The following is a 15607-nucleotide window of genomic DNA, read 5'->3' as shown; positions in this document are numbered from 1 at the left end:
ATTTCCAATTCGTTCCTTAAATAAAAGTTTTTAATTTGAATATAAATGGTTTATCCGATAGGATGATAAAATGACGATATTGGCGCAATTATTTTGGTTGGCGGTGTCGTTGCTGGAAAGTGATTATGAGCATGAATTTTTGTTAGCGTTACGTTTATTATCTAGAGTATTACATCGACTACCATTGGATCGGCCAGATGCACGTGACAAAGTGGAAAAATTACAACAACAATTAAAATGGACTGGTTATCCCGGTGTTCATGCACTTTTACTGAAAGGTTGTACACACTCTGTAACATACGAACAAACAATTTCGTTGTTATCACAAATGCCACCGTTGCTTTGTTTGCCCGTATGCGATCCAACGCAAAGCTGTGCATTTCCAATGAATGTTATTGCTCTATTACCATACATGCTTTTACACTATGAGGATGCCAATGAAGTGTGTGTCCGCAGTGCTGAAAATATTGCACAAGTATCATCGGAACTTGGCGCTAAACTAGAGAATTTAGGCACCGTTATGACACTGTACAGCCGAAAAACGTTTAGCAAAGAATCATTTCAATGGACAAAATGCGTTGTCAAATATCTATACGATACATACGCTCACATGGGTAAGAATTTGCTTTTTGCTTATTTAATAAATCTTTCTCTTTTTTTTGCATTGATTAACAATGGAAACAAATGTTTATTGTGATTTGGTTCAGGTCTTCATATGTTGGCGTTTTTGGTAGAAGTTCTCGAAAAGGGCATGCAACAAGTACAAGTGCCTGTTTTAAACATTATACATTGTATGTTGCATTACATCGATTTATCATCGTCACATGCGCAACCAATTTCATCCGATTTGATTCGAGTGATTGCAAAATATCTGGATGTAAGAATATTGAAATCAGCCACGTAACACTCGAATCGAGTAATATTTATTCACTTTTTACTTCAACTTTTTAGAACTCATACTGGAAAGATGCCTTAAAAATTTTGAAATTGGTCGTAACAAGAAGTTCAACATTGCAAGTGGTGCCACAAGGTTCACCGGGAACATCACATCTTTATTATGGAAGTTTCAGTGATTCTGAAGTGTTTTGCAAGAAGGTTTGCATCTTTTTTCTTTTTTTTATTAATTTCATTTTCTAAACAAATAAATATTGTTTTTAATGTGCAGGAACTGGCTGGTCGTACGATGGACTTTACATTTGATGTTGCTCAAACTCCATTAATTGGACGACGCATTCTCTTGAAATCGGAAACTGGTTCAACGCAAAATATAAACCGTAATAATAGCCAAGCGGTCGATTTGAATCACAATATAGGTGGAACGCCAAATTCGCCAAGACGAAGTGCAAGCTTATCACCAGCCGACACAGCACCATTGAGCGGATGGAAACGACCATGGTTATCACAGTCCCGTGTTCGAGAATGTCTTGTTAATTTATTGACGACATGCGGACAACGGGCTGTCGGTTTACCCAAGAGTCCATCGGTATGTAATGTTTTCATTTTTCGATTGTTTTTGTTTGAATCTCTATTTGTCTTTTCGAAAGTAATACCAAAATCATTCTGCGTGTATACTGTATGTTTGAAATGAATTGCTTGAAAAAACGAATTTTGTGTATGCACCATACATTTTTACACAAATTAATCCCAAATTGAGAGAAATGATTTGTTTTTTGAATACCAAGTATAACCAATAGAATTTGAATTAAGGGATGCTATAGTCTTTAAAATAAGAATGTTATTGTATGTTCGTGTCCAAGCATGAATATTCATACAACTCTTATATTCGGAATGTTTATTTTTGCAAGGCATTAATTTTTGATTTCTTTTTTCTTTGATTGAAATTTTTGTTAAAAAATTTGAATAAAAAAAAGGATGATTTCATAAGCTCGGTTTGTTCCAATTCAAAGGTAAACAGAACATTATATTTCATCTCTCCGCACAAGACTTTCAAATACAGTTTTTATACTTGCAACTTAAGTTCTTGCCACTTAAGTTATTCTATTTTGTGTTTTGTTTTTTTATTTTTTCGTTTCATCTCAATTTACATTCTTACGAACACGATATAATAGTCATTTCACATCACAAGTAGACCGTTATCTTATTATTTTAGTTTGTTTGTTTTTTCTTACCTAAATCGCATACTAATGTACAAACATTATTCCAAAAAATAGATATGTTATGAATTTTGATAGAATATATTCTCATTGCAAGTATTTTACAGTTTAAATATTCACCAATAATTCATTAACTATTTCGAAATACACAATTTTTAAGCTCTTCTCTGCACGAAATTCACAAAAAATTGTTTGTATGATTTTCTTTTTTTGTCATTACTTGATTCAAGCACAAAAGTACTCTCACACAAAAAAAAAATGTTTTCTTTCATTTTTCTTCAACATGGCTCAATGATTTTAATCGTAAATAAATAAAATAACGAAATTTGTGTTTGTTTTTGCAGGTTATATTTAGCCAATCGTCCGATTTGATGGAACGACAGTCGTCAGCCGCTTCAAGTACCGAAGAGACAAGTGGTGCACAACAAGATTTAAGTGGTGGCTCACGTCGAGATGATGGTCAACCCGATTTTGGTGTTTTCAAAGACTTTGACTTTTTGGAATATGAAAGTGAGAGCATTGAAGGTGAATCAACCGATAATTTCAATTGGGGTGTTCGTCGTCGACCGCTGTCCGACGGTGACAGTGAACCAATAACCGGTTCCAAAGGACATTCCGTTATGGAAGAGAGCTTAAGCGAAAAAACACCAATTCTTAATAAACGACGGGTAAGTGAAATGTTATTGATCTTTTATTTTTCGTGTTAATAAATACAAATTAATCGTCAACAGACTCGACACAATCCAGAAGATTCGTCCGATGACGATGTGGAATCTGAATCTCCTCTCGATGAATATCAGAAAGCGATTTTCATCAAGTCTCAATATCATAGTGGTCCACCGACTTCACTCAGCATACGCGAACGTCGACAAAGGTAACAGATTCAGTGGATTTTCTCCGTATTTTTCTAATGGACATTCATCAATTTTGACTTAAAATAAGAATTGAGATGAAAATTAATTTGTTTTGTCAATTTTTTTAGACGTGATTCAGTCTCACGAAGTGATACAAGTGGTTCAAGTGCCGGTGATCTAGGTGAAATAACGCCATGCAACGCATCACCACACATGACAGGTTTGATATATTTTGAGTCATCCTCCTATATCGTATATTTTCATGAATTTTTTTTTCTTTTCACTTTAGGTATGATATCCTACCGAGTGCCGATACGAGATGAAGCCGAGGACCAATGGCGCCGAAATATTGAAGCTTTGCTGTTCAATCCAGCCGCAAATTATGCACCCGATTTACTTATGCAATTGTATCGTGTTGTTAAGGTACGTGATATTTCAGCAAAAGAAAAAATTACACTCACTTTATACTTGTGATATTTGAAAAAGAAACAATTCGGTGACGACAAAATGTTTGTTTTAATTGCAGGAATTAACGCAGAAATCAATAACTATAGCAAAAAATGCATTGAAATATTTCACGGGAACCGGTACGCAACTTGGCCAACGAATATCTATTCTCTCCGATTTACTATCAACAAAAGAGGAACCGCCACGCATTTGGTACAATCAAAGTTTTGCAACCACACCACGTCTGTCGGAATCATTACGATATAGTGTGCTCGAGGTTCAAGAACATCTTGAAACCTTTTTTGATCGCAAAGATATGGTTATGGAGGTAAAACTGGAATTGAACTTTATTTAAATAAAAAAAAATCTAATTTGTACATGGTATTTCAGTGTTTGGAAGCTATAAAAACAACACAAAAATTAACACTGTTCAGTGACACAGAGTCAGCTCACGAAGGCTCATCAAATACTGCGCTTGGTTCGCCCGACCCAGCCGCATCGGAACTGCTGATTGAATTGGGTCGTGGCATTTATAAGTTAATTTTTCAATTGATGCTGTTAATTGAATCTGATCATAAGATTGCGATCAGTGTGATGACAACTATGCGACAAAATGTTAAAATGGAAGATTTATCCAGTGCATATGTAACGGTGCGTGGTGCATTGTTACGTTGTATCGATGATGCCGATATGGATTCATTGGACACATCCACATCAACAGAGGGTGAACACACACCCACCCGACCATTGTCATCAATACAAGAGTTCGAAAGTTGTTTGAACGAAATGATTGAAAAACAAAAATGGAATTCGGCCATTGCCTTGACACGACAATTCCGAAAATATTCATCAACCGTTACATTGTCACCGGTTTCGAATTTTGCATTGCAACCATCGGGAAGTTCAACATCTTGTATTTCAACATCGACATTAACATCAAGTCTTGTTCCACATTCTTCTGAAAACAATTGGGTATTGGACGATCTCTTTCGATTATTTTTCCATTCTGTACTATTATGAGATTATCAAATGAATTCACTTCCCTTTGCAATTTCATTTTCATTATATGTTTCCATTATGTCAATTATTATTTATTGATTATTTTGATTTTTTTTTTGCTTTTGCGATTCTCCCTCAGGTATTGGACGATAGTTCACTGATTCTGATGATTTATGCCCAACGACTGACCAAAGATCGAAGCGGTAAAACATAATGAAAATTTTACAAAAAAAAATATGCCGCTAATATTCAATTGAATTTCAAATGTCATTTCACAGATGCTTTCATCTCGTCACGATCAGAACAGGAATTAACCGAAATTTACAATATATTGATGGAGAATTTATACTACGTTTCATCGGCATTAACAAACATGGAAATGGTGTTAAAGAATACAGTTGGAAATCCAGGTATTCTTAAGCAGCCGCCATCATCACCTGCTGAATTGCCACCGATTATACCGTCTCCATCAAAAGATGCATCAGTTGATATTATAACCACACTGTAAATTGTACACTGTACATAGTAAAATCAATATTTTTCCAATCAATTAATGGATCAAATGACCATTTAAATATTACTTATTCTCGCATACAAACGATCTGTTGAACGATGGCTCTATTTAAGCCAATATTAGTGAAAAAGTATCCTTAATTTCAATTATGTTTATTTTTTGAATTAATGTTTACTTCATTTTCTTTTCTTGATATTATCAAATAGTAATTATTTATATCATAGCATTTAAATTGACGAAATAAAGAACAAATGTAATTTTGAGAAGAATTTTTTTTTTCACTTTTTCATTTCGATTTGGAAATTATCAACGATTCAATTTTGCACTGCAGCGTGTCAAGGAACAGAATGACGAAGCTGTGTTGTGTGTGGCGTATACACATGTACGAATATATGCGACATACACAACACAGCACCGTCGATCTATTCCTTCATACGCCAGGGTGTACGCAAGAAACAAAGCGTCAGCGCAGGTAATCGTATGCAGATATTTTTTGGTTGCCTTTTTTATGCAAAGCATATATCTAGGCAATGATGAATCGTTGGAAATTATTGATTTGAATTCTTAATACAGATGCTTGCTTCACACTCAATTGCTTATTACCCCCCTTGCGGATTGAAGATTTTGTTAACTGTTTTAAGCAAACATTATAATGAGATATTTTCAGCCAGCTGAATCAGCTTAGCCAGATATCGCCAGAAGCTGAAATAGAGTGAAAACAATAAAAGTGATTGTTATAGTGATTGTAACAATGTAAGTGTAATTATAACCATAACAATCACTTCTATTGTTTTCCCTAAATTTCAGCTAATGACGATATCTGGCTCAGCTGATTCATCTGGCTGAAAATATCTCATTATAATGTCTAGTTTTAAGGACTGAATGCTCGGTAAAAAGTATTACTGGATAAAGTATCCGATAGAGATGCAGAGCTGTCATTGTCACTCTGGGAGTGCGACGCACACATTGCTTGTATTTTCAAACAGCTTGGATACTATCTGAAACAATTTATAAAAAAATACATACTTTTTTTTTATAAAAATTGGCAAAATCAAATCCTGAATCAAATATATGGCGGTGTTACATTTCAATAAAATCTCAGGAGAGGCCTCACATCCATTTGACCAAAATATATTGAGAAAAATTTCAAAGTCTCAACCTTCTTGGCCAAATTTTCAATGTACTAAATTAAAAACTTTTTCTTATAATAAGAGTTCTCCAGGATTTTTTTTTTATGTCAAACAATCAAGTATATTATAGTCAACTTATGAAAATTCCAAAGAATAATCTGTTCTACATTAAAATCTAAAGTTATTGAGGTAATTCCATTCCCAAACATTTTGTATCAATGAAAAATAATTCATAAGCCTATTGTACGAAAAACAATGAACAAAAATTAAGGGAAAAAAAATTACGCCCACCATTGATGAAAAAAAGTTTTCGCAAAAGGCACGAATTGCTGGGAAAAGATGATCAAAATACTATCAAACTTTGCCTCCTGTTTACTAAAGTAAGAAAGCGTGATTTTTTCCATGTTCCGTCGTAGAACCAGCTGGCGTCAAAACAACGTTCTGTTTCTTTGAGCAACTTGTTGTGCTTTTGAATAAATTGTATTTGCGTATGGAAAAGTTTTCAACTTTGATTCCAAGTGGTATTAATACTGCACCAACGGACATAGAAACGGTAAAGATTTTGGAATGTGTATTTTTCATGTCATTGCATGAATATAGGCATTAAAACATGCACGATATTAAAATTTTATTCACTTAAATACAACGACGGAAATTCGAAGATATTGAAGCATTTCAAAATTCTTTCAATCGCTTTACGCATACATGTTTGTCATTCGTTTACAAAATAAAATTATTTCATCCTCGATTTCTTTTATAAATGTTTATTAATCTTAATTTAAATGTATGCAAACGAACGGCAAAGTCAGTTGATGCGCATGAAATGTCGTATTTTGCAATTATCGCCTGGAATGTTTGTCTTCAGCATCCCTTTCAGTAGATCGTGAAATGGGCGAGAGATGTCTGACAGGCATTACTGATTCAAATGAGCAAAAAAAAAAATCGTAGGCGCCCTTCCTTTGAACAATAGAGCATATCTCACACATGTATACCAAACCATTAGAATTGTGCTTGTTTTATTTTGAAATGTTTACACAACCATTACGAATTACGATTTACAGCAACGCTGTTGCCTGATCCTCTTTTCTATTGCCGACAAACTTATAAATAAAAATAAATAAAACGCGGTCGTTTCGCTTGGGTTCGAGGAATATTCTCGAGGCTCACGAAAAAAATCATCAAAAAACATCATTTTTTTTTTACAAATATTCACTGAATGTCATTCCAGTGTTTTATCAAAAGATAAGTGGTTCCAATCAAAACTACATTCATTTCTGTATTCAAAAGTGGTGTGCGAAGCGCGTTTTGTCAAATGTATTCTTGTCTCTGGATTTGCTTAGATTACATAAAAAATGACTGTTTCAATTACTGTGCCGTTTGGGTCAAGTAAATTTAATTAATAAGCATCCTTATTGGCTCCGAATTTGAAGTGAGCAAAACATGAAAAAAAGAGTTCAAAGCAAATTGTGTTGACATGAAGACATGGGCATCAATTTCATGTATATGAAGAGTCAAATAATGGATAGCCCCATCACACAGGTACTCTTTTTGTAACTATACAATGGACCGCTATTCGCATTTTGATGTTAAAAAAAAGGCTTTCATTGTTCTACAAATAAAATCCGTTATGAAGAACTCCGATTGTGACTGTGCGTGTTTCTAATTCTCAAAATTGAAATCAGTCAGCAAAGAATTATAAAACCAACCGAACAGTTCAAGCATCAGACGTTCACTTACGAGAATATTCCTTGAATGGGACAACGGAGACTGAATTCTCCAACATTTCTCCCACAAATTTCCATTGCGCAAATCACAAGACATTCATTCACGTTCAGCCGAAAGGAGCAAGAAAAAACATCGAAAACATTTAGGTGTTTGAAGAACTGGAAAATGCCATTGTTTTATATGATGTCCTTGTTGGATTTTCATCAACTTTAAATGTTTTCAGAATGAACTCAATCAATATAAATGCTGTTCAAAATGAATAACACTTATGGCATACGTAAAATGTTCCGCTTGGCAATTTCTTCAATTGTATACCATACTGAAACTGGCATCAGTTCTTGCTAACAAAGTGTTCTTCACTACTAAAAATTGACAATAATATGATAATAAGAGGTCATTACTCTTGAAAAGATTAAAACTCACTTCTGAAGAAAGCTCTTCGTACCAATGAATATTTTGCACTTTTCTTGAATGAGGCAATGAATCAGGAATTTCAACAGGCCTCATGAAAAAAAAAATCGTTTGCCGTAGTGAATCTCCGTTAAGTTTTTCAACGACAATACGTATGTATATTTTTATGGTGACAATTGATAGTGTTTTCCAATTCAATAAATACGTTATTTGTTCACTGAGTAAAGAAGAGCCAAATTAATGTTGCACAAAATGTGCCTTTCCAGTTATTTAGTATTTCTTTCAATATTTCTGAGGACGTTCCTATGGTATCGCGAACGGAATAACGACTAAATTATGGTTGAGTGTTACTTGAAAATATATTAACAACAAAGCCAAACGGATGCCAAACGATTCACAATAAAACGATATTAGAAATATTTTATGTTTGATGATGAAAAAGCTCAATATTGGCGATTTATTATGTAATGAATATTCATTGAATATATGGTGTAATTTCAACTCGCACATTTTATTGATTTCTCTTTTTTTTTGAACTTATAAATGGATAAAGATTCGGTATGTTTCCATACCGTGCTTATAATTATCTCACTCGTATCGATATTTCTTTGTGCATTTCAAATCATAACCTTTACCATGATTTGTTTATTTTACAAATCATTTTATCTCAAATCTGAGAAGCCTGGCATGAAAAGAACGCTAACAATCAACTAGATGCCGTGTATACCAAGTACCAATTAGTATTAGGACTTTAATGATATCGCAAATAAATCAATCAATTAAGATACTAATCTATTAAGATAAGTGGCCACTTCGGAAGAATTTCCGATGTGGGAATTGCGTCCATTTCATAAGTATGTATCAATTTTTTTAATCAATATCAATTTCAGCTTCTTGCTTTGATATTAAGAGGTTTTATTATTTGTGCCCACATAGACATATATATATATCTGAAGCACCGTGCCTCCCTCTTCATAAATTCATTTCTTCTGAATCTGAACTTCACAAACAATTTTTATTTATTAGTTATAAGTAAAAATTTAACATACCATGACCTTAACATCCCCACTATCATTCTTCTTCTTCTTCTTTGTTAGTTAGCTCCCCAACCTTTTTTCCTTCGTTTATAAATATTCGCTATATCTTCCATTCAATGTGAATATCGGTGAAAAATGACTTAATGTTTAAAAATTTATTCACTTGGTGGTTAAGAAAAAGTTTGAAAATTTATGACCAACCATTTTCGAGTGAATCTTATCAAAATGTATGCGATTCTTCAATTAGCCATTTATAGCCGTATCATTTACATGATTTAATTAAATTATTTGCTGTACAAAAATGTCTTATCAAAGACAACATTATTCAAATATTTATATTGAGCAAGGGGATTGAGCAAGGGGGAAGAACTTTAAAATTGCTGTTGAGTTGGAAAAAGTCTTTTGGTCTAATGAGGGTCAAATAATTTCTTTAAGATTTCAGTAAAAGTTCATATTTCTTTATAATCACCTTATTCATCGTCTTCATCATCATTTCCCTGTTAAATTTAGAACGCCCAATGGTTTATTATTTCCTTATAATATGTGGCATCACCACGTATCAATCTGTGAAAACTGAAAACTACTGAGTCACGCGATCAATGGTTGAAATGGTTAATTACAAAAATTGAATCTAAATAAAGTGCGTTACGCACTTTATGATGCCTACGCAATGCCATTTAATTATCAATATTCAATTCATTGAAAAAGCCACTCAAATCAAAATAAGAAACTACGACAAAGTTCACCCGGGTCACATCGCCAAGAAATAGATACTCATCAATTTGGTAATTACGTTGCAGAGTGAAAATGCTGAGCCAAAGTGCTCAAACAGTTGTTATTAATCATAAGTGAATCGCTCGATTGCATCAAGCTTTCTTCTTTTCGTTTTCATGTTTTCGTACGAAATGGGTATTGACATATCGATTATAAGATATGTGTTACCTATGAACTTAAATTTGATCCTTTCAGAAGAATTAATGTGTTTTTCTATAACATCAACTGTCATTGGCACACCACATTTCAAACAATTCTACATGGGTGCTAATAAATTTTAATGCACAAGCGAAACTTATCGTTTTTATAAAAAATAATAATAGGAAAAGTTATTTTTGAATAAAATGTGAAATATATTCGAAAATTGTGATTTCAAGCAAGACGGATATTTATTTTACTAAAATCATATCTAACATAAAATGTTTGATTTTTGTCTCTGTTTTTTTTGGCAATAGGAGAAGTGCTGAATACAAATGCCCCTTCATTCCATAAATCATACCTCCTGATAAAGAAAACTTCCAACAACATCCAAGTTGAAAAATCAAAGCATTTATCGGTTCGTTAAATATTTTGAATTGTCACTGTTTCATGTATCATTATTTCAAGTTTATTTCGAAGAATTGTGGGTAATTTAAATTGATAGTACATTTTTTAAAAGTGAAATTCCACGAAAAATTTTCTTTGAAATAAATTACTTGTGATTGAGAATGAAAAGAAACATAATTGATAGGCCCATTTATTTGAATCGTGCCGCATATTAGTTGATGATGTTTTGTTTTCATTTCTGAGTTTATTGCTCATTTAAATTCATCATTATCAATAAATCTCTTCGATAACTTTTTAATGCCATTGCCCGAATTTACCGTAAAACTTTTGTGACAACGGTATGGGTTAATTACATTATGAATTAAAATAATTCATGAAAATAAGTACAGATATTGAGAACAATCAACTAAATTGAGTTCTATGCACATATAAAACACTTGTGGCGCCCAAAACATTCATTTACTTTGTTTTCAAATAGAGTATGGAAATTTATTTAACGGTTTGCATATTCATCATCAACGGCTGTGAACAGAGTGAACATGTGCATACATTTCTGTGTTCAAGTGTATAACAGTAACGATAACAAAATCAAGGCTTTAAAAACTGATAGAATGCGGTGAGCGCCATCTCTTTTACAATGCTAGCTCTCTCATCACAGGCGTTGATCATAAGCCAATTCTCACCATTTAAATCCACGTCTCAATCACTGACGACGTCAATTAGTTTACGCATTCGGAGTTGAATTTGCGCTTTACAACAACACAAAAATGTTTGATGCTGGTGAATATTTATAGGTCGTTTTTGGACAAAAGAAAAATCGCCGGTTAAGTGGATGCAATGACTATGATAAATGAATTTAAAAAAAGTCGGAGCATTTTTGTTTTGTTTTATATTTATTTTAAAAAAATACAAGACAAAAATATTGTTAAGTTTGAATTATTTAACCAATCGTGTGATATTCTAATATCGATAGAAATATTTTCATTTTTATTTTATTTTTAAAAAAATGTCTTGAATTTTATTAACATTTTTATTCTTTTTGAGATTTCATTAAATAAAATTCAATAAAATGAACCTGTGAAAGAACGGGATAAGAAACTATTAAATGCCATAAATGTATTTGACGTGAGGATCACATGATTTTCATAGCACGTCCCGCTCCACTAATATCTCATTTGTTTATTTTGTTTTTTTTTTTTTTTTTTTTTTTTTTTCATTATCTCCATCTTAAAGTTTAATTATTCTCACCAGATCGGTAAAATTTGTTATATATTCACTGACTAAACTTCTGTATGTACGAGAATTTAGTTTTATAAATAACGTACCGTTTTCATTTCTCTATGTGCAAAATTATTATTCTTATTGATTGAATGTTGGTTTTATGGTTTATTCTGTAAATTATAGTTATTCGCCCGGTTGGTTTTTCTTTGAACAAAAATTTTCTTTAAAAATGAAAATGAAAGTTTAGCTCCGCTTAAAACTATAATTAATTTTTTTCTGCTATTGTTTCTTTTTTAAGTTTGGGATTTTATGAATTTTTTTCTTTTGTATTTTGCGCAATGATTTGCGCCATTTAAATACCGCCACACGCTATTAACTTAAAGTTCGTCCCTTGGTTGTGCTTCTTCGCTTTCATCAACCTCAACTTCCTCCTGCAAATGAAATAATGGTGTTTAATAAAACGTGACAAACCACAATACGATCAAATACATTTCAATGGTGAAAAATAATAATATTGATAAAGAATACGTACAACATCTGGAACTCCTTCGCTATCTTGACCGCCTGATTCTAAGAATTTGGCGAATCCTTCCAATGTGCGTTCGCCATTGTAATCAACAGCAGAATTATCACCTTTTTTGTACAATTTAATTGTTGGGAATGATGTGATTTTGGTGTGTTCCAATTCGTTGGCAGTAGCATCAATCTTGGCAATAACAACAGTCTCTGAATCAGCGAATTTCTCGCCAAGTTGATCGTAGATTGGAGCCAATTGTTTACAATGGCCGCACCTACACAGCGAAAGTAAAATATTAATTTATACATATAATGGAATTAATGATTCAAATGTTGAAAACTTGTTGTCCCCTTGTTTTATTTATATTTCGTCGTACGCCGTACACCTACACACCATAATTAATTGGCCATTGCAAGTGTGCCATTCAAATTTCAAAGTAAAACAACAAGTTTCAGAATAGAAATAGTAAATTGTTTTGCTTACCATGGAGCATAGAATTCAACGAGAACATCTTTGTCTTTGTTGAATACGACTTCATCGAAGTTGGAAGAGACAAGAACTTTGACTGGTGTTTTATCCCAATCTTCTGGCAATTTTTGTGATAGGAGATGTTGTTTCAATTTACCATCAAGGTATGATTGTACAAAGCTTTCGATATTGTCGGCGCTCAATTCTGGATTTTCTGGCTTGTATTTGGCCATATCTTCTTCCAAGCGAATCAATCGCATTGATGGAACTTCTTCTTTTTCCATACCGAAGAAATCTAAGATACGTTTGTGATCCTCTTCATCAGCATTAATTGTAACAAACAAAACTTCGCTACGGAATTTCTTGGCAACATCCTTTGCTTTTTCGGCATATTGTTCCAAATGTCCGGCTTCTTTTGATACGAACATCAACAAATGGCTCTTGATTTCACCGCCAAAGATTTTTTGAGCTGATTCATGGTTGAATTCAACAATCAATGGCATCGATTCACCGGCCACGAATTTCTTAATGTCGGCCTCAACTTGTTCACCTTCATATACCGCTTTACCTTCGTCGAATTGTTTGAACAATACAATTGCGCCATCTTGAACTTCATATTTGCTATTGATGCGAACGAAAAAACACACAAAATGTTATATTTTCAAATGAATGATTTTCGGATTGGATTCTTCAATATTTTGCGATTGATGCGATTGAGTTAAATATTTATTGATAAAATTTACCTGAAAAGTTCATCAGCACTGGTGATGGCAAATGGAAATTCATCGATGCCACTGGCAACTGACAAAAATGCGGCGGCTTTTTCACTCTCCTTGTAGAAACCAACAACAACGACTTTGTTGGCCTCGGTGAGGGCTTCCAATTCAGCAACGGTTTTAAGTTCAGCAGCAGCTGGTCCAGTCTTTTTGACCAACCAGTTGACAATTTCTTCGGATGTACGGCCACCATTGTATTCAATTTCATTTCCATTGCGGAAGAATTTCAATGTTGGATAACCGCGAATGTTGTACTCTTCGGCCAATGATGCTTGTTCGGTGGCATCAACTTTACCCAATTTGATTGATGAACCTTGTTTTTCTAGGGCTTGTGCGGCTTTTTCGTATTCTGGTGCCAATTGTTTACAGTGTCCACACCATGGAGCATCTGTTCAACATTGAAAATTATGGAAAAGAATAAAGTAAAGCATTAAAAATACATGTTCAATTGGCATGACATTTTTATGCTTAAGACACGCAATGCTGCTATTGCATCATTTAAAATTAATTATCGTCAATACCATGCCATTCTTCGCGCACATATGAGTCAAATTTTTTTATTGAAATACTTTGATAGTTTTTAGTTTTTAAGAATAATATATATTATAGATTGCATTGTTGAAGCATCTGGAAATCAGAATGAATTGTCAAAAATCGTTTGGAAATGACATGAAAATTTCGAATTTATTGTATAATTTTTGTTGTTTGCTGATAGCAATAAGTGTTGAAAATCGTATGTAAAAAATGTCCAAACCACCACCTTTTTTTCTTTAAAACTGTCATGGCATAACATGTGTATAAGACGTTGTAATTTGAGGGTATTAGTATAACACGCTGTCTTATGTTGTATATGTGGCAAAATAAACCGGATAGTATATTGTTTAGAACGAAATGGAAAAGTTTATCATTTACATCAAAAAAAAGGAAGAAGAAGACGAACAAGAACTGAGTGCATGAACTTAGAGGTTAGAAAATCTCACTCTACGTCTAGTGCTATCTCTTTCTATGTCGGAACGGATTTAATATGTATATTATACAATGGAGATGTGGGCCATGTTAAAATGAACTGATGAAATTAGATAGATAGTAATACTTACAGAATTCGACCAAAATGAATTCATTTTCGGCTAATGCACCCTTGAAATTATCTTGTGTAAGCACTAAAACACCATTTTCAACATTTGGTTTTGATTCAGCTTCACACTGTACAAAGCCAGATAATGCAAGTATGCATGTTGTTACAGCTAATAAAAACATTTTTTTTATTCTCCCGCTTGATTACTACACCAAATAAAATGAACCGATGAAACGAACTGGAATTATCAGGAAAAATACAAAGAATTATTATTTTAAAAAATGGAAACAGTATAAATCAGAATGAGTTTGTTGTTCAAATGTTGAATGAAAATTTACGAAGTCTAAATAATGTTTTGCGTTAGTAAGTCGCCAATGAATTTTTCAACGCAGTGATTTGTTGGAACTTTTGATTTATAGAACAAGTCACATAATAGTCAAGATGATTCAAATTCCCGTTTTTTTACAAAGACAAAGAAAATGTCGATAGTTTCGTTAAATGTTTATGCAAAATTTCATTATAATTCAGTGAATTTCAACAAATTTATCGCTGATTCTTCGTAATTAAAATCATTTTACCCGAAAAATATGTGACAAAATGTTAATTACTTTTCAAAAGAAAACGATGAGACCAATGCGCTCCGTGAAAAGAACTAAAAACCAATCGGTAGCAAGTAAAATTTCTTACTGTCGAGATTCAATTCGCTTGCCTTTAAGTATTTTGTGAACTCTTTTAAAATGTTTTAACGCTGAAGTATGAACTCTCTCGCGTACACTTATACACATTCACACAAATACACACGCCGCACGAACAAATTGAATGATGAGAGAATGTGTATTTGTTTGCAGTATTGCCACACAGTATGTTATGTTGTTAGTGACGTTGCTTTTCCACGTCGTTGTTCTGCCTAAAGAAACGAATATATTAGTGTTGAGTCAACAAAATAAAACGAAACGAAAACAACATCAAAACATGAGGCAAAAGAGGAAAGCCAAAGCA

At 33.1% G+C, this 15607-nt stretch overlaps 2 protein-coding genes across 6 annotated transcripts in view; one reads left to right on the top strand and one right to left on the bottom strand.

The window, feature by feature from the left end:
- LOC116345900 (protein furry) overlaps positions 1-5163 on the top strand; it is a 33298-nt gene extending 28135 nt beyond the window's left edge. For 2 of the 4 annotated variants that reach the window (XM_031775641.1, XM_031775643.1), the window contains 13 exons: positions 62-614; positions 708-877; positions 952-1095; positions 1166-1483; positions 1872-1907; positions 2459-2782; positions 2846-2988; positions 3097-3188; positions 3258-3391; positions 3495-3743; positions 3806-4387; positions 4554-4617; positions 4693-5163. In XM_031775641.1, the coding sequence (XP_031631501.1) occupies positions 62-614; positions 708-877; positions 952-1095; positions 1166-1483; positions 1872-1907; positions 2459-2782; positions 2846-2988; positions 3097-3188; positions 3258-3391; positions 3495-3743; positions 3806-4387; positions 4554-4617; positions 4693-4922 (3039 nt within the window). In that variant the 3' untranslated portion in view covers positions 4923-5163. The remainder of the gene's footprint in view (positions 1-61; positions 615-707; positions 878-951; positions 1096-1165; positions 1484-1871; positions 1908-2458; positions 2783-2845; positions 2989-3096; positions 3189-3257; positions 3392-3494; positions 3744-3805; positions 4388-4553; positions 4618-4692) is intronic. The other 2 variants (XM_031775644.1, XM_031775642.1) reach the window with 1 other exon arrangement.
- Positions 5164-11668: 6505 nt separating this feature from the next.
- Positions 11669-15352, bottom strand: LOC116346013 (protein disulfide-isomerase). Of its 2 annotated transcripts, none has more exons than XM_031775906.1 (6): positions 15217-15352; positions 14631-14846; positions 13501-13921; positions 12773-13378; positions 12305-12563; positions 11669-12203 (listed from the first exon to the last, which is right to left on the bottom strand). In XM_031775906.1, the coding sequence occupies exons 2-6, from the start codon at positions 14788-14790 to the stop codon at positions 12150-12152; spliced, it is 1500 nt and encodes a 499-aa protein (XP_031631766.1). In that variant the 5' UTR covers positions 14791-14846; positions 15217-15352; the 3' UTR covers positions 11669-12149. The 2 variants fall into 2 exon arrangements, with proteins under 2 accessions (XP_031631766.1, XP_031631767.1); XM_031775907.1 differs by having other exon boundaries at positions 15187-15317.
- Positions 15353-15607: the final 255 nt, after the last annotated feature.

This window comes from Contarinia nasturtii, unplaced genomic scaffold (genome assembly GCF_009176525.2).
Source record: "Contarinia nasturtii isolate CC-2019 unplaced genomic scaffold, AAFC_CNas_1.1 Cnas_scaffold_1371, whole genome shotgun sequence".
NCBI classification, from domain to species: domain Eukaryota; kingdom Metazoa; phylum Arthropoda; class Insecta; order Diptera; family Cecidomyiidae; genus Contarinia; species Contarinia nasturtii.
This window is presented reverse-complemented; position numbering and strand designations above follow the sequence as displayed.